The sequence below is a fragment of the Cetorhinus maximus genome, chromosome 8 (assembly GCF_964194155.1).
Source record: "Cetorhinus maximus chromosome 8, sCetMax3.hap1.1, whole genome shotgun sequence".
Taxonomy (NCBI): Eukaryota; Metazoa; Chordata; class Chondrichthyes; order Lamniformes; family Cetorhinidae; genus Cetorhinus; species Cetorhinus maximus.
In genome coordinates this window covers 54,661,682-54,680,515 of record NC_135886.1, presented here as the reverse complement: position 1 = coordinate 54,680,515, position 18,834 = coordinate 54,661,682, and the positions used below count along the sequence as shown (strand labels likewise).

Sequence of the window (18,834 nt, the reverse complement as noted above, 5' to 3'; positions counted from 1 at the left end):
GCAATGACAGCCTCCAATGCCCAACCACACTACAAACTCTATTGTGAAATTCCCTCTCCTTAGAATTAGTCCTTGACATCTCTAAACATAGCACTGGATAGTTTTTTGACTGGTTCAACAATAATCAGTTGCTTTGGCCATTGCTGCTCATGTTCCAGCAGTCCATGCACTTTGACTCAGCAAGGTGCATCCATTTTGCTTCTCTTCGTAGAAAACTTAACTTAGCGAGAAGCTCCACTCTATTCTGGACCAAATGTTTATTTTGAGGTAAGTTTTGTCAACTTTTTTTTTAAGAATAAAAGTTGGGAATTCATTCACTGTTTTAAGACTGAAACATTTGGCTTTCACTACTAAAAGATCCCAATGTTGTTCTGGTGGGCTAGCACGTCATAAAATTTTTCCCACAAACTTACATTTGTTTAAATACAGCAGTCGTAAAGTTTGCTGGCAGGTCATTTTTATGAGCATTTAATTTAATAATGCTGCTACATACAGTAGTGTTACACATGTCATATCAAGGGACATTGCTGTAAGGTCACCTTAAGTAGAGATATTGAGCACCTGTGTTCAGGGCCAACTTATTCAGGAGTGTAATTTGATTATAATTTATTATATACGATTGAGTGTTGTGTTTAGTTCTGGGTGCTGCACTTTAGGATGGACGTGAAGGCATTGGAGAAAGTGCAGAAAAGGTTCATGAGAATAGTTCCAGGATGAGGAGCTTCAGTTATGTAGATAGACTGGAGAGATTGGGATTGTTTCCTTGACGAGAAGGCTGAGAGGAGATCTGATACAAGTATTCAAAATCATGAGGGGTTTGGACAGAGTAGATAGGGAGAAACTTGTTCCCACTCGTGAAAGGATCGAGAATGAGGGGGCACAGATTTAAAGTAATTGGCAAAAGCAAAAGTGATGAGAAAAAAACTTTTTCAAGCAGCAAGTAATTAAGGTCTGGAATGCACTACCTGAGAGTGTGGCAGAGGCAGCTTCAGTTGAACCATTCAGAAAGGAAATTAGACTGTTAATTGAAGAAGGATGCACAGAGAGAAGCCGAGAAAATGGCACTGCGAATTGCTCATTCAGAGAGCCGGTGCAGATATGATGGGCTGAATGGCCTCCTTCTGCACTGTAATAATTGTCACTGGGCTGGGTTGAGGCTACTTTCCCCTCTATTTAACTTCACACTGTTTTTGGGGATGAAGCTCTTCCAAAGCCCAGGGTTGCAACAAAAGTTGCATAATATTGGACACTCGGCATATAGGGCAATGTATCTGAGTGGACTATGAGACTAATCATGTTTTTTGTAACACCAAACAATCATCTGTATCTACAAAAGCAGCTATAACACATGGCTATGACATCTGTTTTTCCAGATGGCCTCAAAATGAATGCTTAGCCAAGTCCAAGAATGACAAACCCACTCAGCTCAGCAGCCAATGCAATACAGCATGCAGAGGGGAGCGCAAGCTTTGTTTGATTAACATCTTAACAACCTTCAAAAAGTTATTCTTTCTTTGATGTGATTTCTCAGTGCCTATGTTTATTTACTCAAGATCAAGAGCTGTGAGGTGCATAAGTGTTTTGTTATTGATTCTATGGTTGATTGACAGCTTTATGAGAAGGTAATAGGGTAAATGTTGAATGGCTGTTTTTTTCAATTCCTGACTCAGGATGAGGAGTTTCTTTTCTCAGAGGGACATTGGAATTCTTTACCCAGAGAGCTATGGAGGCTGGGTCATTGAATATATTCAAGGATGAGTTTGACAGATTTTTGATTTACAAGGGAGTCAACAGTTATTGGGAGAGGGAGGAAAGTTGAGATCACAGTCAGATCAGCCACGATCTTATTGAACGACAGAGGAGGCTCAAGGGGTCAAATGGACTGCTCCTGTTCTTATTTCTTATGTATTCTCCAAAACTAGGTCCAGGTCTGCTTTGTTCCTCTGGGTTGGAAGCATACTGATTGAGAAAGTTCTCTTGTAAACACACTCTTAAGACATTTGTAACATTAACAATTCTATGTAAACACATTGAATTAACAAACCTTGTATCCAGTGTAAACACATAAAGGGGTATATGTTTATGTAAATTTCACAAGAAAATAACAGGATTAACTTGCTTCTGCAGCAAACAAAACATTAGAACAGTTTTTTAATTTTTGCAAGAACGAACACTAAAATGCAAATCACAAGCCAGTACAATGGGGTTTCAGCCAAGAACCTCATGTGCATGGTCTTCAACTAAGATGGAAATGTTCTTCACATCAGCACACCAGGCTTCCAGACGCTCCTTCATGGCAGATACCTGAAGGTTAAAGATAGTCACACATTCAAATACTTAATATAACCAGGAATCATCACCAGAACAACACTCCCTCATGTGGATATTCGTTCAAAAGATATATTGAGATGTGTTTGAACACCCTGAATACCTCCCCCACCTGCCCACGCTTTTGGTTTAATAAGGTATATTGTAATATCTTGATTGTATATTTAGGGCTTTATAGAACAGGTTGAGAATATGACAGATGGATGTGCCCACAAATTTGATTTTTCATATACAAATTACATTTTTATATTAAAATAACAAATTTCAATTTGCTTCTGCAGCATCAAAATCACTTTCAACCTCCAGCCAGCCTCCACTCCCCGAATGGAGGCTGCTGGGCTGGGAACCCCCCACCCCGAACGGAGGCTGCTGGGCTGGGAACCCCCCTGAACGGAGGCTGCTGGGCTGGGAACCCCCCCCAAACGGAGGCTGCTGGGCTGGGAACCCCCCCCAAACGGAGGCTGCTGGGCTGGGAACCCCCCCCGAAGGAGGCTGCTGGGCTGGGAACCCCCCCCCAAACGGAGGCTGCTGGGCTGGGAACCCCCCCCCCCCCGAACGGAGGCTGCTGGGCTGGGAACCCCCACCCCGAACGGAGGCTGCTGGGCTGGGAACCCCCCCCACCGAACGGAGGCTGCTGGGCTGGGAACCCCCCCCACGAATGGAGGCTGCTGGGCTGGGAACCCCCCACCGAACGGAGGCTGCTGGGCTGGGAACCCCCCCCCTGAACAGAGGCTGCTGGGCTGGGAACCCCCCCCCCCCGAACGGAGGCTGCTGGGCTGGGAACCCCCCCCACCCCCGAACGGAGGCTGCTGGGCTGGGAACCCTCCCGAATGGAGGCTGCTGGGTTGGGGCTTGTTTTAGTTGGGGGGCTGTCAGAATTAAATGACTGACTGCATCATAAACATCCATGGTGAGTATCTGGATGGAAAGGTATTTAGTGAATCCTTACCAAGAACCGAACAGCAATTCTCATTTTTTAAGCTCCAGATGGTCTGAAACATTGATTCACATGACTAGATTTAAGTTATTATATGTTTAAAAAAAACTTTAAATTACAAGTTGATATGTTGCAACAACCAGTGAGTCACCATTGCAATTATTACTGGAACTGCTTGTAGAACATACGTGACTATGTAGTGTAAATTATAGGCTGTGTCTTCTTAAAGAAGGAATTGATACTTATATAGCAAGCTTCACACGCTCAGGCTGTCACAAAATACTTCACAAATAATGGATTATTTTGGAACTGCTATAAGTAGACAACCAGAGGTCAGTAAGTGTTAAATGTTGGCCAGGGCAAGTGCATTACATCCATTAAAACAAGGGGGCTTTAGTTTAACATCTCTTCCTCGGCACTACATTGGGAGTGTCAGCCTGGATTAAATGCTGGAGTTGAGCCCGTGACTTTCTAACTCAGAAGTAAGAGAGCTGTCACTGAACAACAGTTCAACTCTTATAAACCGAGTCTCCTTTCTGCTGCTGCGTGTGTTGGACCATCAGATAGCTCAGAATCTCAGCTCTACATAAAATGGCATTCTCCACCCGAAGTTAGAAAGTTTCAGGTTTTTCACTTTAAATAGTGCGCCTAAATTTAACAGACAAGTTCATCCAACCCAATTCCACAATGAGTAAATGCTTAGGGATCACTCAATAATTTCTGCCGTTCTTTTTTTAAAATATCATTTATCTTTGAGGAACAGAACACATCATGAAGATTATCCCGGGCAGGGCATATAAGCCAGTGAATAAATCCTTTCATAAGCTTGATTGCTTGGAATTAACATTTATAACTAAGGCAGAAGAGGAACATAGTAACAACTGTGTTCCAGTCAGCCACTCAAGCCCAATTAGATCACCCACTCTAATCTGTCTCTCTCTGAACTTGCTGCACTTCGTTCTCTCAGGTCCAACCCTGACATTGTCATCAAACCTGCTGACAAGGGTGGTGCTGTTGTTGTCTGGCGCACTGACCTCTACCTCACAGAGGTTGAGCGTCAACTTGCAGACACTTCCTCCCACCTCCACCTGGACCATGACCCCACCACTGAACATCAAGCCATTGTTTCCAGGACTGTCACTGGCCTCATCTCCTCTGGAGATCTTCCCTCCACAGCTTCCAACCTCAGTCTCCCAATCTCGGACGGCCCGCTTCTACCTCCTACCCAAAATCCACAAACAGGACTGTCCCAGCAGACCGATTGTGTCAGCCTGTTCCTGCTCCACGGAACTCATTTCTTGCTATCTTGACTCCATTCTCTCTCCCCTTGTCCAGTCCCTTCCCACCTACATCCGTGATTCCTCTGACACCCTACATCATATCAACAATTTCCAGTTCCCTGGCCCCAACCGCCTCCTCTTCACCATGGACGTCCAATCCCTCTACACCGCCATCCCCCACCGGGATGGTCTGATGGCTCTCCGCTTCTTCCTCGAACAGAGGCCTGAACAATCCCCATCCACCACTACTCTCCTCCGTTTGGCTGAACTTGTTCTCATACTGAACAATTTCTCCTTAAACTCCTCTCACTTTCTCCAAATAAAAGGTATGGCTATGGGTACCCGCATGGGCCCCAGTTATGCCTTGTCTCGTTATGGGGTATGTGGAACATACCTTGTTCCAGTCCTACTCCGGCCCCCTCCCACAACTCTTTCTCCGGTGCATCGATGATTGCTTCGGTGGTGCTTCATGCTCTCGTCTGGACCTGGAAAAATTTATTAGTTTTGCTTCCAATTTCCACCCCTCCATCATTTTCACATGGTCCATCTCTGACACTTCCCTTCCTTTCCTTGACCTGTCTCAATTTCTGGTGATAAACTGTCCACCAATATTCATTACAAGCCTACCGACTCCCACAGCTACCTCGACTACAGCTCCTCACACCCCGCTTCCTGTAAGGACTTCATCTCATTCTCTCAGTTCCTTCACCTCCGTCGCATCTGTTCTGATGATGCCACTTTCAAAAACAGTTCCTCTGACATGTCTTCCTTCTTCCTTAACCGAGGTTTTCCACCCACGGTGGTTGACAGGGCCCTCAACCGTGTCCGGCCCATCTCCCGCGCATCCGCCCTCACACCTTCCTCTCCCTCCCAGAAACATGATAGGGTCCCCCTTGTCCTCACTTATCACCCCACCAGCCTCTGCATTCAAAGGATCATCCTCCGCCATTTCCGCCAACTCCAGCATGATGCCACCACCAAACACAGCTTCCCTTCACCCCCCCAGCGGCATTCCACAGGGATCGTTCCCTCCGGGACACCCTGATCCACTCCTCCATCACCCCCTACACCTCAACCCCCTCCCACGGCACCTTCCCATACAACCGCAGAAGGTGCAACACCTGCCCCTTTACTTCCCCTCTCCTTACCGTCCAAGGGCCCAAACACTCCTTTCAAGTGAAGCAGCATTTCACTTGCACTTCCCTCAATTAAGTCTACTGCATTCATTGCTCCCAATGCGGTTTCCTCTACATTGGAGAGACCAAACGCAGACTGGGTGACCGCTTTGCAGAACACCTTTGGTCTGCCTGCAAGCATGACCCAGACCTCCCTGTCACTTGCCATTTCAACACTCCACCTTGCTCTCATGCCCACATGTCCGTCCTTGGCCTGCTGCATTGTTCCACTGAAGCTCAACGCAAACTGGAGGAACAGCATCTCATCTTCCGACTAGGCACTTTACAGCCTTCCGGACTGAATATTGAGTTCAACAATTTTAGATCATGAACTCTCTCCTCTACCCCCACCCCCTTTCCGATCCGCCCTTTTTCTTTCCAATAATTTATATAGATTTTTCTTTTCCCATCTATTTCCATTATTTTTAAATGTCTTTCCATCCATTGTTTTATCTCTACCTTTTAGCCTATTTCAATCCCTTCCCTTCACCCCACGCCCAGTAGGGCTATCTGCACCTTGCTTGTCCTGCTTTCTACCCTTAATTAGCACATTCCTTAGATAATATCACCACCTTCAACATCTTTGTCCTTTTGTCTATGACATCTTTTGGCTATCTCCACCTATCACTGGCCCCCTATCCAGCTCTACCTGTCCCACCCCCCCTTAAACCAGCTTATATTTCACCTCTTTTCTATTTTTACTTCTGTTGAAGAGTCATACGGACTCGAAATGTTAACTGTGTTCCTCTCCGCAGATGCTGCCAGACCTGCTGAGTTTTTCCAGGTATTTTTATTTTTGTTTCCAATTAGATCATGGTTGATCTGTACCTCAACTCGATTCTCCTGCCTTTGCTCCATATCCCTTGTCACCCTTACTTAATAATCTATTCATCTCAATCTTGAAAGTTTCAACTGACCAAGCCAAGGGGGGGAAAAGAATGTTCCTAATTTTCACTACCCTGTGTGGAAAATGTGCATCCTAATTCAAGGGCTTCAATTTAAAAAAGCAACAAGCTTGACATATGTTTGTATACTGCAAAACTGGAAGTTGCTATCCGATAGGTTTTACCTGTTGCAGGTCCATGACTCGCGGCTGAACCCAGGTCATGTGAACCTTATGGTCCACCTCATCAATGCTCCCTTTCACCAGGCCCGCAGATAGTGCTTTCATCACCAGCATTTCAACCTGATGGAACAGAACAAGGACTAAAACAGTGTAGGAACTACCTCACATCAGCCAGCTGAACAAATCCCACCCTTGCATGCCACTTGCCAATGCCAACCTCCCCAATATGGCACCTTACCTACTAGAACATGGCTTAAGATGGGGGTGTGGGTCAATTGCTGGCAAACGTACCGCGCTGGGCTCTCTATTAAACTGAAGCAGAGCAAGGTAATCCGACTGTGTGTGCTCGTATCAGATATCAGCAGCGATATGGTCTGATATTAGTCTTATTAACCTAAGCTATTTCGGCTGCAAGGCAAAAGGGCGTGAAATTCAAAAACATGCATAAATGCAAGAAAAATATACCAAAAATACAAAAATGTGAAGGTCAATTCTATAGCTGGATAAGTTCTCACCTGGATACCAATTCAGAAACAAGCTGATAAAATAGATGGACTAGAGGCAAACAACCCTGCAAATAGTAATGACAGAGCTGGACAAAACTTTAGGCCTTTTAGTTAAAACTGTGATTCAGTAGAGCCCATTTCATCAACCTTTACTAGTTCCCCTCATGCTCTGAACGTAGTTTAACTTCTGCATTTGAAGGAGACTGCCAAACAGTCTACAATGGCATCTTTGTGTGAGCCCTCACACAGTCAACAAAGTGAGGAAATGGCAGTAGAAGGATTTAATCTACTCAGGTCATTTGCATGATAACATAAATTTATAAATTTCAAATGTAGAGAGAAAAAAAACGTTGAAGCTCTCTGAAATGGGGATGCAAGAACCATTCATGAGCGGAGGTGAATGGATGGGAGTGGTGTGTCATTACCACAAAGAAAAGACTCTGCGCGACCGCCTACTTAATGATCGAGTCTGAAACTCACCTCATTGACTGATACCTTGGCCTGGTGGGATATTTCCTGGAATGTCATCTGCCGGTGGTTTGCTGGTCTTGTAAACACCATCTCAGAAATACAAAGAACTTCAATGAAAACAACAGAATGAAAGCCAACAACAAAAACTGGCTGATTAGACAATGTTGGTAATGTGCTTTAAACTGCTGGGGGTTTATAATCGGTAGCTGATCACCTGCACCTCCCATTATGAGAGCGAGAGAGAGAGACAGAGAGAACGGGCGGGTGACACGACACACGGGCAGCAGGCAGACTGGTGTCAGAGAAAGGGGAGGGAAGGAGTGAGCGAGATATCAGTTTATTTAATGTTTAATCATTTTATTTAATGTTTCTTCAACCAGCACGTCTCCCACTGAAAGCGCAATATGCTCCCACAAAAGCAAAATGCTGTGGATATTGGGAATCTGAAATAGAAACACAAAATGCTGGAAAAACTCAACAGGTCTAGCAGCGTCTGTGGAGAGAGAAACAGAGTTAATGTTTCCATACGGACTCGAAACGTTAACTCTGTTTCTCTCTCCACAGATGCTGTCAGACCTGCTGAGATTTTCCAGCATTTTCTGTTTTTGTTTCAGATTTCCAGCATCCGCAGTATTATGCTTTTATCATAGAAACACAAAGTGCTGGAAGTACTGACAGCATCTGAGGAGAGAGAAACAGAGTTAACATTTCAGATCAATAACAGGCTGACAAAATGTCACTGCCTTGAAATGTTAACTCTCTTTTTCTCTCCTCAGATGCTGCCAGATCTGCTGAGTGCTTCCCTATTTTTATTGCAAAATACAGTCAGAGTTCAGTAATGATGGTGAGGTTTGGAGCAGAGTCTAGACACAAACCACAGGATGTGTGAACCCTTTGTAACTGGTGAGCAGTTGGTTACTGTTGAGATTCCAAGCTTTTCATTGCCTTCTGGATTTTTCTGTAGACCATGACAATCTCAGCTGTATTTACACCACACACGGTAGTGGGGTTCATTGCAGAGACATTAAGCTGCATTGAACTGGTGACCCTACTGATCAATATAGTGCCTCAAATTCACAATCTTTTCTGATTCTTGAGTCCTCAAAGTACCAGGCTGAAAGATTAGCTCATCTGTTCCTAAACCAAGTGAACAATAATATAAGAAAAAGGAGGAATAGGCCATATGGCCCATTGAGCTTGCTTTGCCATTCAATATTATGGTTGAGCTTCTACATCAACTCCACATTCCAACCCTAAGCCCACATCCCTCATTCCTTTGGTGCCCAAAATTAGATCATGGCAGCATGTGAACTTGGTTCAGGAAAAAGCATAGTGGTGACCGTTTGTATTTTTGGACCAGAGGAAGGTATAAGGTGAATTTCCCCAGGGGTGTGTACTAGGAATACTCCTTTTCTTGATATATAAAGACTTGGGTGTACTGCGACACGATTTCAAAATTTGCAGATGACACAAAACTTGTAAGTATTGTGAACTGTGAGCTGGATAATGATGAACTTCAAAAGGACACAGGCAGACTGGTGGAATGGGTGATCATGTGGCAGATGAAATTTAATGCAGAGGAGTGTGAAGTAATACATTTTGGTAGGAAGGGCGAGAAGAAGCAATATAAAATAAAGGGCACAATTATAAAGGAGGTGCAAGAGCAGAGACCTGAGGGTATTTGTGTACATATTGTTGAAGATGGCAGAGCAGCTTTGGAAAATCACTATTAAGGCATTCACAATCCTGGGTTTTATAAATAGAGGCATAGGATCAAAAAGCAAGGAGGTCATGATGAACTTTTATCAGCTGCAACTTTAGTACTGTGTCCAATTCTGGGCACAGGCCTTTAGAAAGGATATGAAGGCTTTGGAGTGAGTGCAGGGAAGATTTATGACAACAGCTCCAGGGATGAGTTACATGGATAGATTGGAGAAGCTGAGGTTATTCTTCCTGGAGAAGAAAAGGTTGAGAGGAAGTTTGAAAGAGGTATTCAAAATCATGAGTCTAGATCAGGGGTGTGCAACCTTTGCACGCAAGAGCCCATATTTCAATTTTTTTTCTCACTCATAGGGCCGGCAAGCACATTTTGTAAAGATAAGGCATTAGAAATTTAACTCATTATCAAAATTTAAGAAATGTGCATTTTAGTGAACAAGTTTCAAATGAGAAGACTAATTTATTAGCTTACTTTATGAGAATTTTGAAATCCAGAAGTTGCTTGACCAGGACCTAATGTAGGTCATCAAGCACAGTGGGTAATGGGTGAATGGGACTTGTACAAGTTAGACCAGAGAGGTGAAAGGTGCTGGAATGCAAACTCTTTATTTTTCTTGGTTTTTCTCTTTCTTTCCCACTCCAAAGACTGGACACAACCTAACACTAGAATTGAATCCAACTGCATTGGTACATTAATTCTTATAAGAGCTTTTAAAATGGAATGAAGCCCCTGCCCTAGCATGGCCAAACATTTGTATTAACATGCTACTCACTGCTGCCAAGTCCAGCACTTGAACTAGCTACCTACAGTGAGCCTTTAAGGCTGATTTAAGACTGTTGACCTATATCTGACAGCCCCGAATGACAGTCAGTGACCGTCAATGGAATTAAAGAGGTGAAGGACTGAACTGCTGGCTTTTTTTGCATGAGTACTTTCTGCCAGGAAATGACGAGACAGGCCCAAGCTCCCAGAGAGTCAGCGCTCCAATCTGGCAACTCCAGACTACAGCCCCATGGAGTTTGCAATTGCAAAGAAAGGCGTAACTCGCGACACAAACAAAAAAGAAACAGCTGCAATATGGATGCAAATCTACAAATTTCCTGCTGTCGTGAAACAACATTTCAAATCAGTGTTTGTTGCTGACAGGAATTTGACAGAATAATCCAGCATTTGTTAGAGCAATTACTGATCAGTTTCAATTCATTCCTGGCAGACAAACACTCCCTCGCAGCCTCTTCCCCTCAACAGCCAGACACTCCCTCGCAGCCTCTTCCCCTCAACAGCCAGACACTCCCTCGCAGCCTCTTCCCCTCAACAGCCAGACACTCCCTCGCAGCCTCTTCCCCTCAACAGCCAGACACTCCCTCGCAGCCTCTTCCCCTCAACAGCCAGACACTCCCTCGCAGCCTCTTCCCCTCAACAGCCAGACACTCCCTCGCAGCCTCTTCCCCTCGACAGCCAGACACTCCCTCGCAGCCTCTTCCCCTCAACAGCCAGACACTCCCTCGCAGCCTCTTCCCCTCAACAGCCAGACACTCCCTCGCAGCCTCTTCCCCTCAACAGCCAGCCACTCCCTCGCAGCCTCTTCCCCTCAACAGACAAACACTCCCTTGCAGCCTCTTCCCCTCAACAGACAAACACTCTCTCAAAGCCTCTTACTGCCCACCCCCACCATCAGACAGATGCTCCCTTACAGCCTCAAGCCCAGTGGCCTCCACCACCCCCACCCCCCCAAGACTCTCCATCCCTGCCGCTGCAGTCCTCAAGTCGCAGGCTGAGCACCGCCACACACCTTCCCACTGTTCGCTGCTCCTCCAATCACAGGCTGTTTCTCTCTTGCTGCTTCTGTCAGCAGCACATGCAGAGAGAAACAATCTGTGATTGGAGGAGCAGCTCCTTACAGAATCTTTCACTTCCACTTGCATATATTTTGAACACTGTTTGGCAAGCCGGATGGAAACCCTCATTGGGCCGCATTCTGGGCCACAGGCCCTATGTTGGATAAGGCTGGTCTAGACAGAGTAGACAGGAACTGTTCCAACTCATGGAAGGGTCAAGCACCAAAATGTCCAACAATATTCATTATAAGCCCACCGACTCCCACAGCTACCTCGACTGCAGCTCTTCACACCCAGCTTCCTGCAAGGTCTCCATCCCATTCTCCCAGTTCCTCTGCCTCTGTCACATCTGTTCCGATGATGCTACTTTCCAAGATGGCGTTTCTGACATGACTTTTACTCTTTCCTGAGTCGAGGCTCTCCTCCACTGTGGTTGACAGGGACCTCAACCGCATATGACCCATCACCTGGACCTCTGTCCTCACCCCTTCCCCTCTCTCCCAGACCCATGATAGGGTTCTCTTTGCTCTCGGAGTAGGTCATTTGGCCCTTCGAGCCTGCCCCGCCATTCAAAATGATCATGGCTGATCCTCTATCTCAATACCATATTCCCATTCTCTCCCCATACTCCTTGATGCCTTTAGTGCCTAGAAATCTATTTCCTTCTTAAATATATTCAGTGACCCAGCCTCCACAGCTTTCTGTGGTAGAGAATTCCACAGGTTCACCACCCTCTGAGTGAAGAAATTTCTCCTCATCTCAGTCCTAAATGGTCTACCCCGTATTCTGAGATTGTGACCCCTTGTTCTAGACCCTCCAGCCAGAGGAAACATCATCCCTGCAACCAGTCTGTCCAGCCCTATCAGAATTTTATACGTTTCAATGAGGTTCCCTCTCATTCTTCTAAACTCCAGTGAATACAGGCTACAGGCCTAGTCAACACAATCTCTCCTCATATGACACAGGAATCAGCGTGGTGAACCTTCGCTTCACTCCCTCTATGGCAAATATATCCTTTCTTAGGTAAGGAGACCAAGACTGCACACAATATTCCAGGTGTGGTCTCACCAAGGCCCTGTATAGCTGCAGTAAGTCATCCTTGCTCCTGTACTCAAGTCCTCTCGCAATGACAGCCAACATACCATTTGCCTTCTTAACTACTTGCTGCACCTGCATGCTTGCTTTCAATGATTGGTGTACAAGGACACCCAGGTCCCTTTGCACATCAACACTTCCCAATCTATTACCATTGAAATAATACTCTGCCATTCTGTTTTTCCTACCAAAGTGGATTACTTTACACTTATCCATGTTATACTACATCTGCCGTGTATTTGTCCACTCGCTCAACTTGTCTAAATCGCCTTGAAGCCGTTTAACATCCTCCTCACCACTCACATTCCCACCTAGTTTTGTGTCGTCAGCAAACTTGGAAATATTACATTTGGTTCCCTCATCCAAATTATCGATATATATTGTGAATAGCTGGGACCCAAGCACTGATCCCTGATTCCTACTAGTCACCGTCTGCCATTCCCAAAAAGACCCATTTATTCTCACTCTTTGTTTCTTGTCTGCTAACCAATTCTCAATCCATGCCAATATATTACCCCCAATCCCATGTGCTTTAATTTTGTACACTAACCTCTTGTGTGGTATTTTACCAAAAGCTTTCTGAAAATACAAACACACCATATCCACTGGTTCTCCCTTACCTATTCTGCTAGTTACGTCATCAAAAAACCCCAGCAGGTTTGTCAACCTTGATTTTCCTTTCATAAATCCATGTTGTCTTTGTCTAAGTGCCCTGTTACTTTTCACCCCACCAGCCTCTGCATTCAAAGGGTCATCCTCCACTCTTTCCGCCAACTCCAGCATGCTACCACCAAACACATCTTCCTCTCAACCTCCATCAGCATTCTGTAGGAGCCGTTCCCTCCATGCCACCCTGGTCCACTCCATCACCCCCAATACCTCATCCCCTTCCTATGCAATCGCAGAAAGTGTAACACCTGCCCCTTTACCTCCTCCCTCCTCATCGTCCAAGGCCCCAAACACTCCTTTCAGGGTGAAGCAGCGCTTCACTTGTGCCTCCTTCAATTTGGTCTACTGTATATGCTGCTCACAATGTGGTCTCCTCTTTTATGGGGAGACTAAACACAAACTGGGTGACCGCTTTGTGAACACCTTCACTCAGTCCACAAGAATGACCCCGACCTTTCTGTTGCGTGCCATTTCAATTCGCCATCTTGCTCTCATGCCCACATTTCCATCCTTTGCCTGTAGCAATGTTGCAGTGAAGCCCAATGCAAACTGGAAGAACAGCACCTCATTTTACGATTAGGCACTTTACAGCCTTCTGGACTTAACATTAGGTTCAATAACTTCAGACCATGAACTCCGTCCTCCATTTTGATCTTTTTTGATTTTTTTCCCCCCAGTTCCTTCCCCCCACAGGGGCATCTGTAACTCGTTCTCATGTTTTGCTTTCACAGAGCACTGACCCTTGTTCTGCTATTAACACATTCTGCTACCTTACCTTTATGCCACTATTAGTATCTTCTTTATTCTTTAACACCATCATTACCACTCCCTTTGTCTTCCGCCCATGACATCTTTGTCAAATCTCTCCCGAGGTCCCACCCATCCCTGAGCTTCTATTTTGCCCCACCTGCTAAGTGGAGCGTCTAGTAGAGTAACTAGTAACCCTGCCACCCCAAAAATGACCCATTTATTTGTAATCAGTTTCTGTCAGTTAACCAATGTACACTAATATTATTCCCAATTCAAATATTATGTAACAACCTTTTGTGCAGCATCTTATTGAATGCCTTCTTAAAATCCAAATGTACTACATCCACCGCTCCCTTTTATCCACCCTGCTAGTTACACTCAGAAAACTAGGATTTGCCAAACACAATCTCCTTTTTGTAAAAATAATGTTGACTTGGCTTAATCAGTTATTTCAAAAAGTAGTTTGTAGCACTTGAAATGTACCGTCACACATCCAACCATGAGTACTGTGCTACCACACAATCACAGGTCAATCTGAATATGATTACATTAAACCTATAACACAGAAACTGGCTGTTCGTCTCAACTGGTACCTGTTTATACTTCATACTTGTCTCTTCCCAGTCTAACTACCTCTTCCTACCCTGTTCCAGTATCCCTCTATTCCCTTTTCATTCCTCAGTGCATCAAGCTTTAACCACTCCATGTGCCAACTCCTACATTCTCGCTGCACTTTGCTTAAAAAAGATCCCTCCTAAATGCTTTATTTGTTCTGCTATCTTCCTGATTTTAAAGACCTTTATCAGGTCTTCCCTTTCCCAGAGAAAAGAGTCCCACCTGCCCAATCTTTCCTGACAGTTGTATCCTCAATCCTGGGAACAAATATCAAAAACAGACCTATCAATAATTTCTAAAAGCAGCAGAGATACGGAGGTTCCTTCTTCAAGTGACCTCCCCCAGTGAATTGTGAAAGTTGATTGCCTATTAATTTAAACTCAGCTGTCTGTGCTGTCTTCTATTCAGATTAGTGGCTTAAAACAGGGATAAATCTTTTAAAAGTTAACACAGCAATTGTAACATTCCTGGCTTCACAACTTGGTAAAAACCTCATTAGGCTCTTTTGCTTTAATACAATGACACAAACCTTTACCAGAAATCTTACTGCCGGTCCCCTTGTTTACAAGAAAAATCGCAGTAGGGGTTTGTCAAGTTTATTTGGCACAGTGCCGGGGATTAGAGTCTGCCTTTACCTATGCCTGGGGCAGGTACTGAGCCGAGGCCAGACAGAGGGGGAAGAGGTAGAGAAAACTGGCAAACATGTTAGCCCAAGCTCACTCATATACCTTCTAAAGGTCAGTTCCAGAATGGCACAGGTAAGAGGGTGGAATAAGGCACATGACAATAGATAACTCTTCCTTGTAAACAACTCAAGTGTTATGAAGTGTTATAATGTGTCCTTGATAAAATCCACTGTTTTTCTAAACTTTCAAAATTAATTTTCAGGACATGGGCATTGGTGGCAATGCCAGCATTTATTACTCTTCCCTATTTGCCTCGAGTAGCAGATTGATATGATCGAGTGGCTTACTAGCCCACTTCAGCAGGTATGTAAAAGTGAATCACATTAATGTTTGACTACAGTTACATGTGTGTCAGATGGGCATAAGTGAATAAGCTATGTTTTATACAACAAATTGACCACTTCTGATCACTTTTACTGATTCCTGCTTTTTAAATACTGGATTCAAATTCTCAAACTATGCTGAGGCTTGAACTCTCATTCTCTCGATTATTAGCTCAGGTGAATGGATTACTAGTCCAGTAATATATCACCTACGTTAAAGTACAGTAACTACACTGGCAGGAAAGGGAACACTTGTCAGACAAGTTCCATTTTGGAACATTATATCTGAATCCGGGAGTGACAATCCTAGGAAGTGCTTACTTCAGATTAACTATCACCCTACTCTTCATTTGCTACTGTAACGTTACCATAGCAAGTTGGTAACTGCAAAGCTTACCTCCATCAGGCAGAGTAGCTGCAGTTTCGCTTTCAGTCGCTGTTCATTATTGGCCAGGTCAGACTGCCAGAGAAAGAAAGGTGAATTAGTGCTTGTCACTATTGCACACACTGAGAATAGGCACAGGGTATGGCTAGGCTGAGCCAGTTCTATTGCTACCTTTCTGCATGCATCTATTAAACATAATCGTATTCTGCTTTTACTTCAGTTAATTAAAGGAAAACACCTGTTCCCACACCTTGTTGTTTGTTGTGAGCTAATTGGCCACTCACCACAGAGTGCCTGAGATGCTCCACATCAGCTGTGGCTCAGTTCATAGCACCCTCGCCTTTGAATCAGAGGGTTGTGGGTTCATGTCCCACTCCCGGAAACCAAGAACTGTGATTGTACTCAAAAGAGTTGCAATCTGTGACTGTTGATAACTCGAAAGAGTATCAGGTAGAGCAGTGTGAGTTTCTCTTTGTTGTCGCTCAAACCATTATTGCTGCAGCTGGACAGTTTCCACATTCAGCAAATAACTTCACTGAGCCAACACAGCACAATCATTTTGCTCATAAAGAGATCTCTATTTAACACGGTCATCTTCATTCTTTAATTTAATTGAAAACACAATCATACACTATGGAATATTTGACCCACATCCTCTCCATTAGAGCCCACCTACTTTCACCCCCACAACAGAGTGAGCCGGTAACTCAGTGATACCATTCTCAGCCAAGTCAAAAGGAGATACATCTCAGACAACCCCATTAAGTGAAGACTAGAAGTCCGGTTCTGAAATCTGGATAGCCATCCAATGGGATACTCATTGTGGATATGGGTGGAACCCCAACACTCCCACCTAATGCCTCATTGCATGGGTTGTTAGAGCACATACAGGACTAACCCTGCCCCCTCTATTAACGAAGGTAAAGATGGCCACGGTCATGGAAGTGGCACTCAAATCGCAGGCTGGGAAGCCTCCCATTACTTCATACTGTTCTCCAAGTGAAGATTGTGAAGATATGAAAATTTCCTCAACATTACCCATCTCTTCCCTGCCTCAGCCTACCTGTTACTGAAACCCTCACCCATGCTTTTGTCACCATCAGACATGCCATCCTCCCATCCTGCAAATTCCTCTGCAAAAGTCAGTGCCTCTTGTTGCCCAGATCCTACCCCACACCAAGTCCCATTCCTTCCCATCCAGGCATTTTCTTGTCCAATACCAAGCCCAGGGAAGAGGCTAGCTAGTGGAGACAGAAAGAACCTGCCAACTTCCATCTTCATCCAACTGCCATAGGTTTGCTGTCACAACAGTGTCTTCATGACAGCCTTATGAATTTCAAAAGAAACTGCATTTTAAGGTTACCTTTAAAAACCTTGAACTGATTTAAAAAAAGTGAAAAACAGATTCTGATGGTCACATGACTTCTCATTGGTTCAGCCCTCATCGTTCAGACATGGACCCAGACTATGTTTACCTCAAGAGGGTTCACAAAAGTTATTTGGAATTCAATAGATCCTCAAACAAACAATGTTTAAGTTAGGCCCCAGGGCTGGGCTAACTACTTCCCTTATTTAGAACATGTTTTGGCATTGTTGAGACAGTGGCCTACAAAAAGCAGATCCACAGAGAACCATCTGAAAAAAATTCTTCAGAGAAGCAGATAACAGCTTCAACACAGAGGGACCAACACGCACAGCCATCAAACTGCTGGAATCAACCAGGTTAAAAAAATGGGCCACACTGCAGTTCCTTGAAAGAGAACTAAATAAACTCCACTCTCCCCCCACCTAATTGCATTTACTAAGCTACCCATGAAAGCAACCTCCAGCAATTCGACAGTGCCAGCCATCGCAGCTACAGAGATAATGCTACAAACTCAAGACCTTCATTTCAGACAACACAATGACTTCAAACATATCAGGCCTGAACTAAACAATAAAGAGACTGAACTGATTCAGTTCTTATATGTATCGTTTTTATCTTCCTTCAACTAAAAATTTTGTGTATGAGTTAGTAACTTTATCTGTTCTTAGGTAACTTACACACACCTGACCCACTCAGTGCCAGTGATGACTCACTCAGTGCCAGTGATGAAGCTGGGAATTTTCCTAGTCTACATAGAAACTAGGAGGAGTAGGCCATTCAGCCCTTCGAGCCTGCTCCGCCATTCATTATGATCATGGCTGATCATCCAACTCAATAGCCTGCTCCCGCTTTCTCCCCATACCCTTTCGCCCCAAGAGCTATATCTAACTCCTTGAAAGCATACAATGTTTTGGTCTCAACTACTTTCTGTGGTAATAAATTCCACAGGCTCACCACCCTCTGGGTGAAGAAATTTCTCCTCATCTCAGTCCTAAATGGTCTACCCCATATCCTCAGACTGTGACCCCCTGGTTCTGGACTCCCCCACCATCGGGAACATCCTTCCTGCATCTCCCCTGTCTAGTCCTGTTAGAATTTTATAGGTTTCTATGAGATCCCCCCTCATTCTTCTGAGCTGACCTGAACAACATTTATCCAAGACATCATGATATCATTAGTTATCATGTCATAATTCTTGCCCATTTCTTCAATGATCTCTCCCTCTACACTGGCTCATCAACAATCTTTCCATAAATTAACACAACATGCAATGATTAAATAGGTTTGTCAAGTAGTGCTGGTACAAAATGGCTGCCACATCTGCCTATATAAAAAGGCTGCTAAATTGCTGTCCATCAGCTCAGTGCAACAAATTAATTTAGTCCACTGTTGCCTTTCTGAATGGCACTGCCTACCTTCATGGCACTGCCCCAACCTGCCCCATGAATGACACTGCCCTGGCACTGTTCCCAATTGCATTTCAGACAAAGGTTCTGAATTGGAGTCGATCAGGCTCTCAGATCATAGTGTGTCTGTCCCAGCCATTTGATTCAATAAAGATTGCAGCAGATTACATAAATCCCACCGTACCTGCAAACTGTAAGCCACATTGTACAGTTATTCA

At 44.5% G+C, this 18,834-nt stretch overlaps 1 protein-coding gene across 1 annotated transcript in view; it reads right to left on the bottom strand.

The window, feature by feature from the left end:
- Positions 1-2,133: 2,133 nt before the first annotated feature.
- The window catches only part of LOC144683639 (26S proteasome non-ATPase regulatory subunit 13-like), a 51,205-nt gene continuing 34,504 nt past the window's right edge, over positions 2,134-18,834 (bottom strand). The window contains exons 10-13 of the mRNA XM_078546880.1: positions 15,857-15,919; positions 7,773-7,853; positions 6,790-6,906; positions 2,134-2,304 (exon numbers count right to left, since the gene is read on the bottom strand). Coding sequence (XP_078403006.1) covers positions 2,209-2,304; positions 6,790-6,906; positions 7,773-7,853; positions 15,857-15,919 — 357 coding nt within the window. The 3' untranslated portion in view covers positions 2,134-2,208. The remainder of the gene's footprint in view (positions 2,305-6,789; positions 6,907-7,772; positions 7,854-15,856; positions 15,920-18,834) is intronic.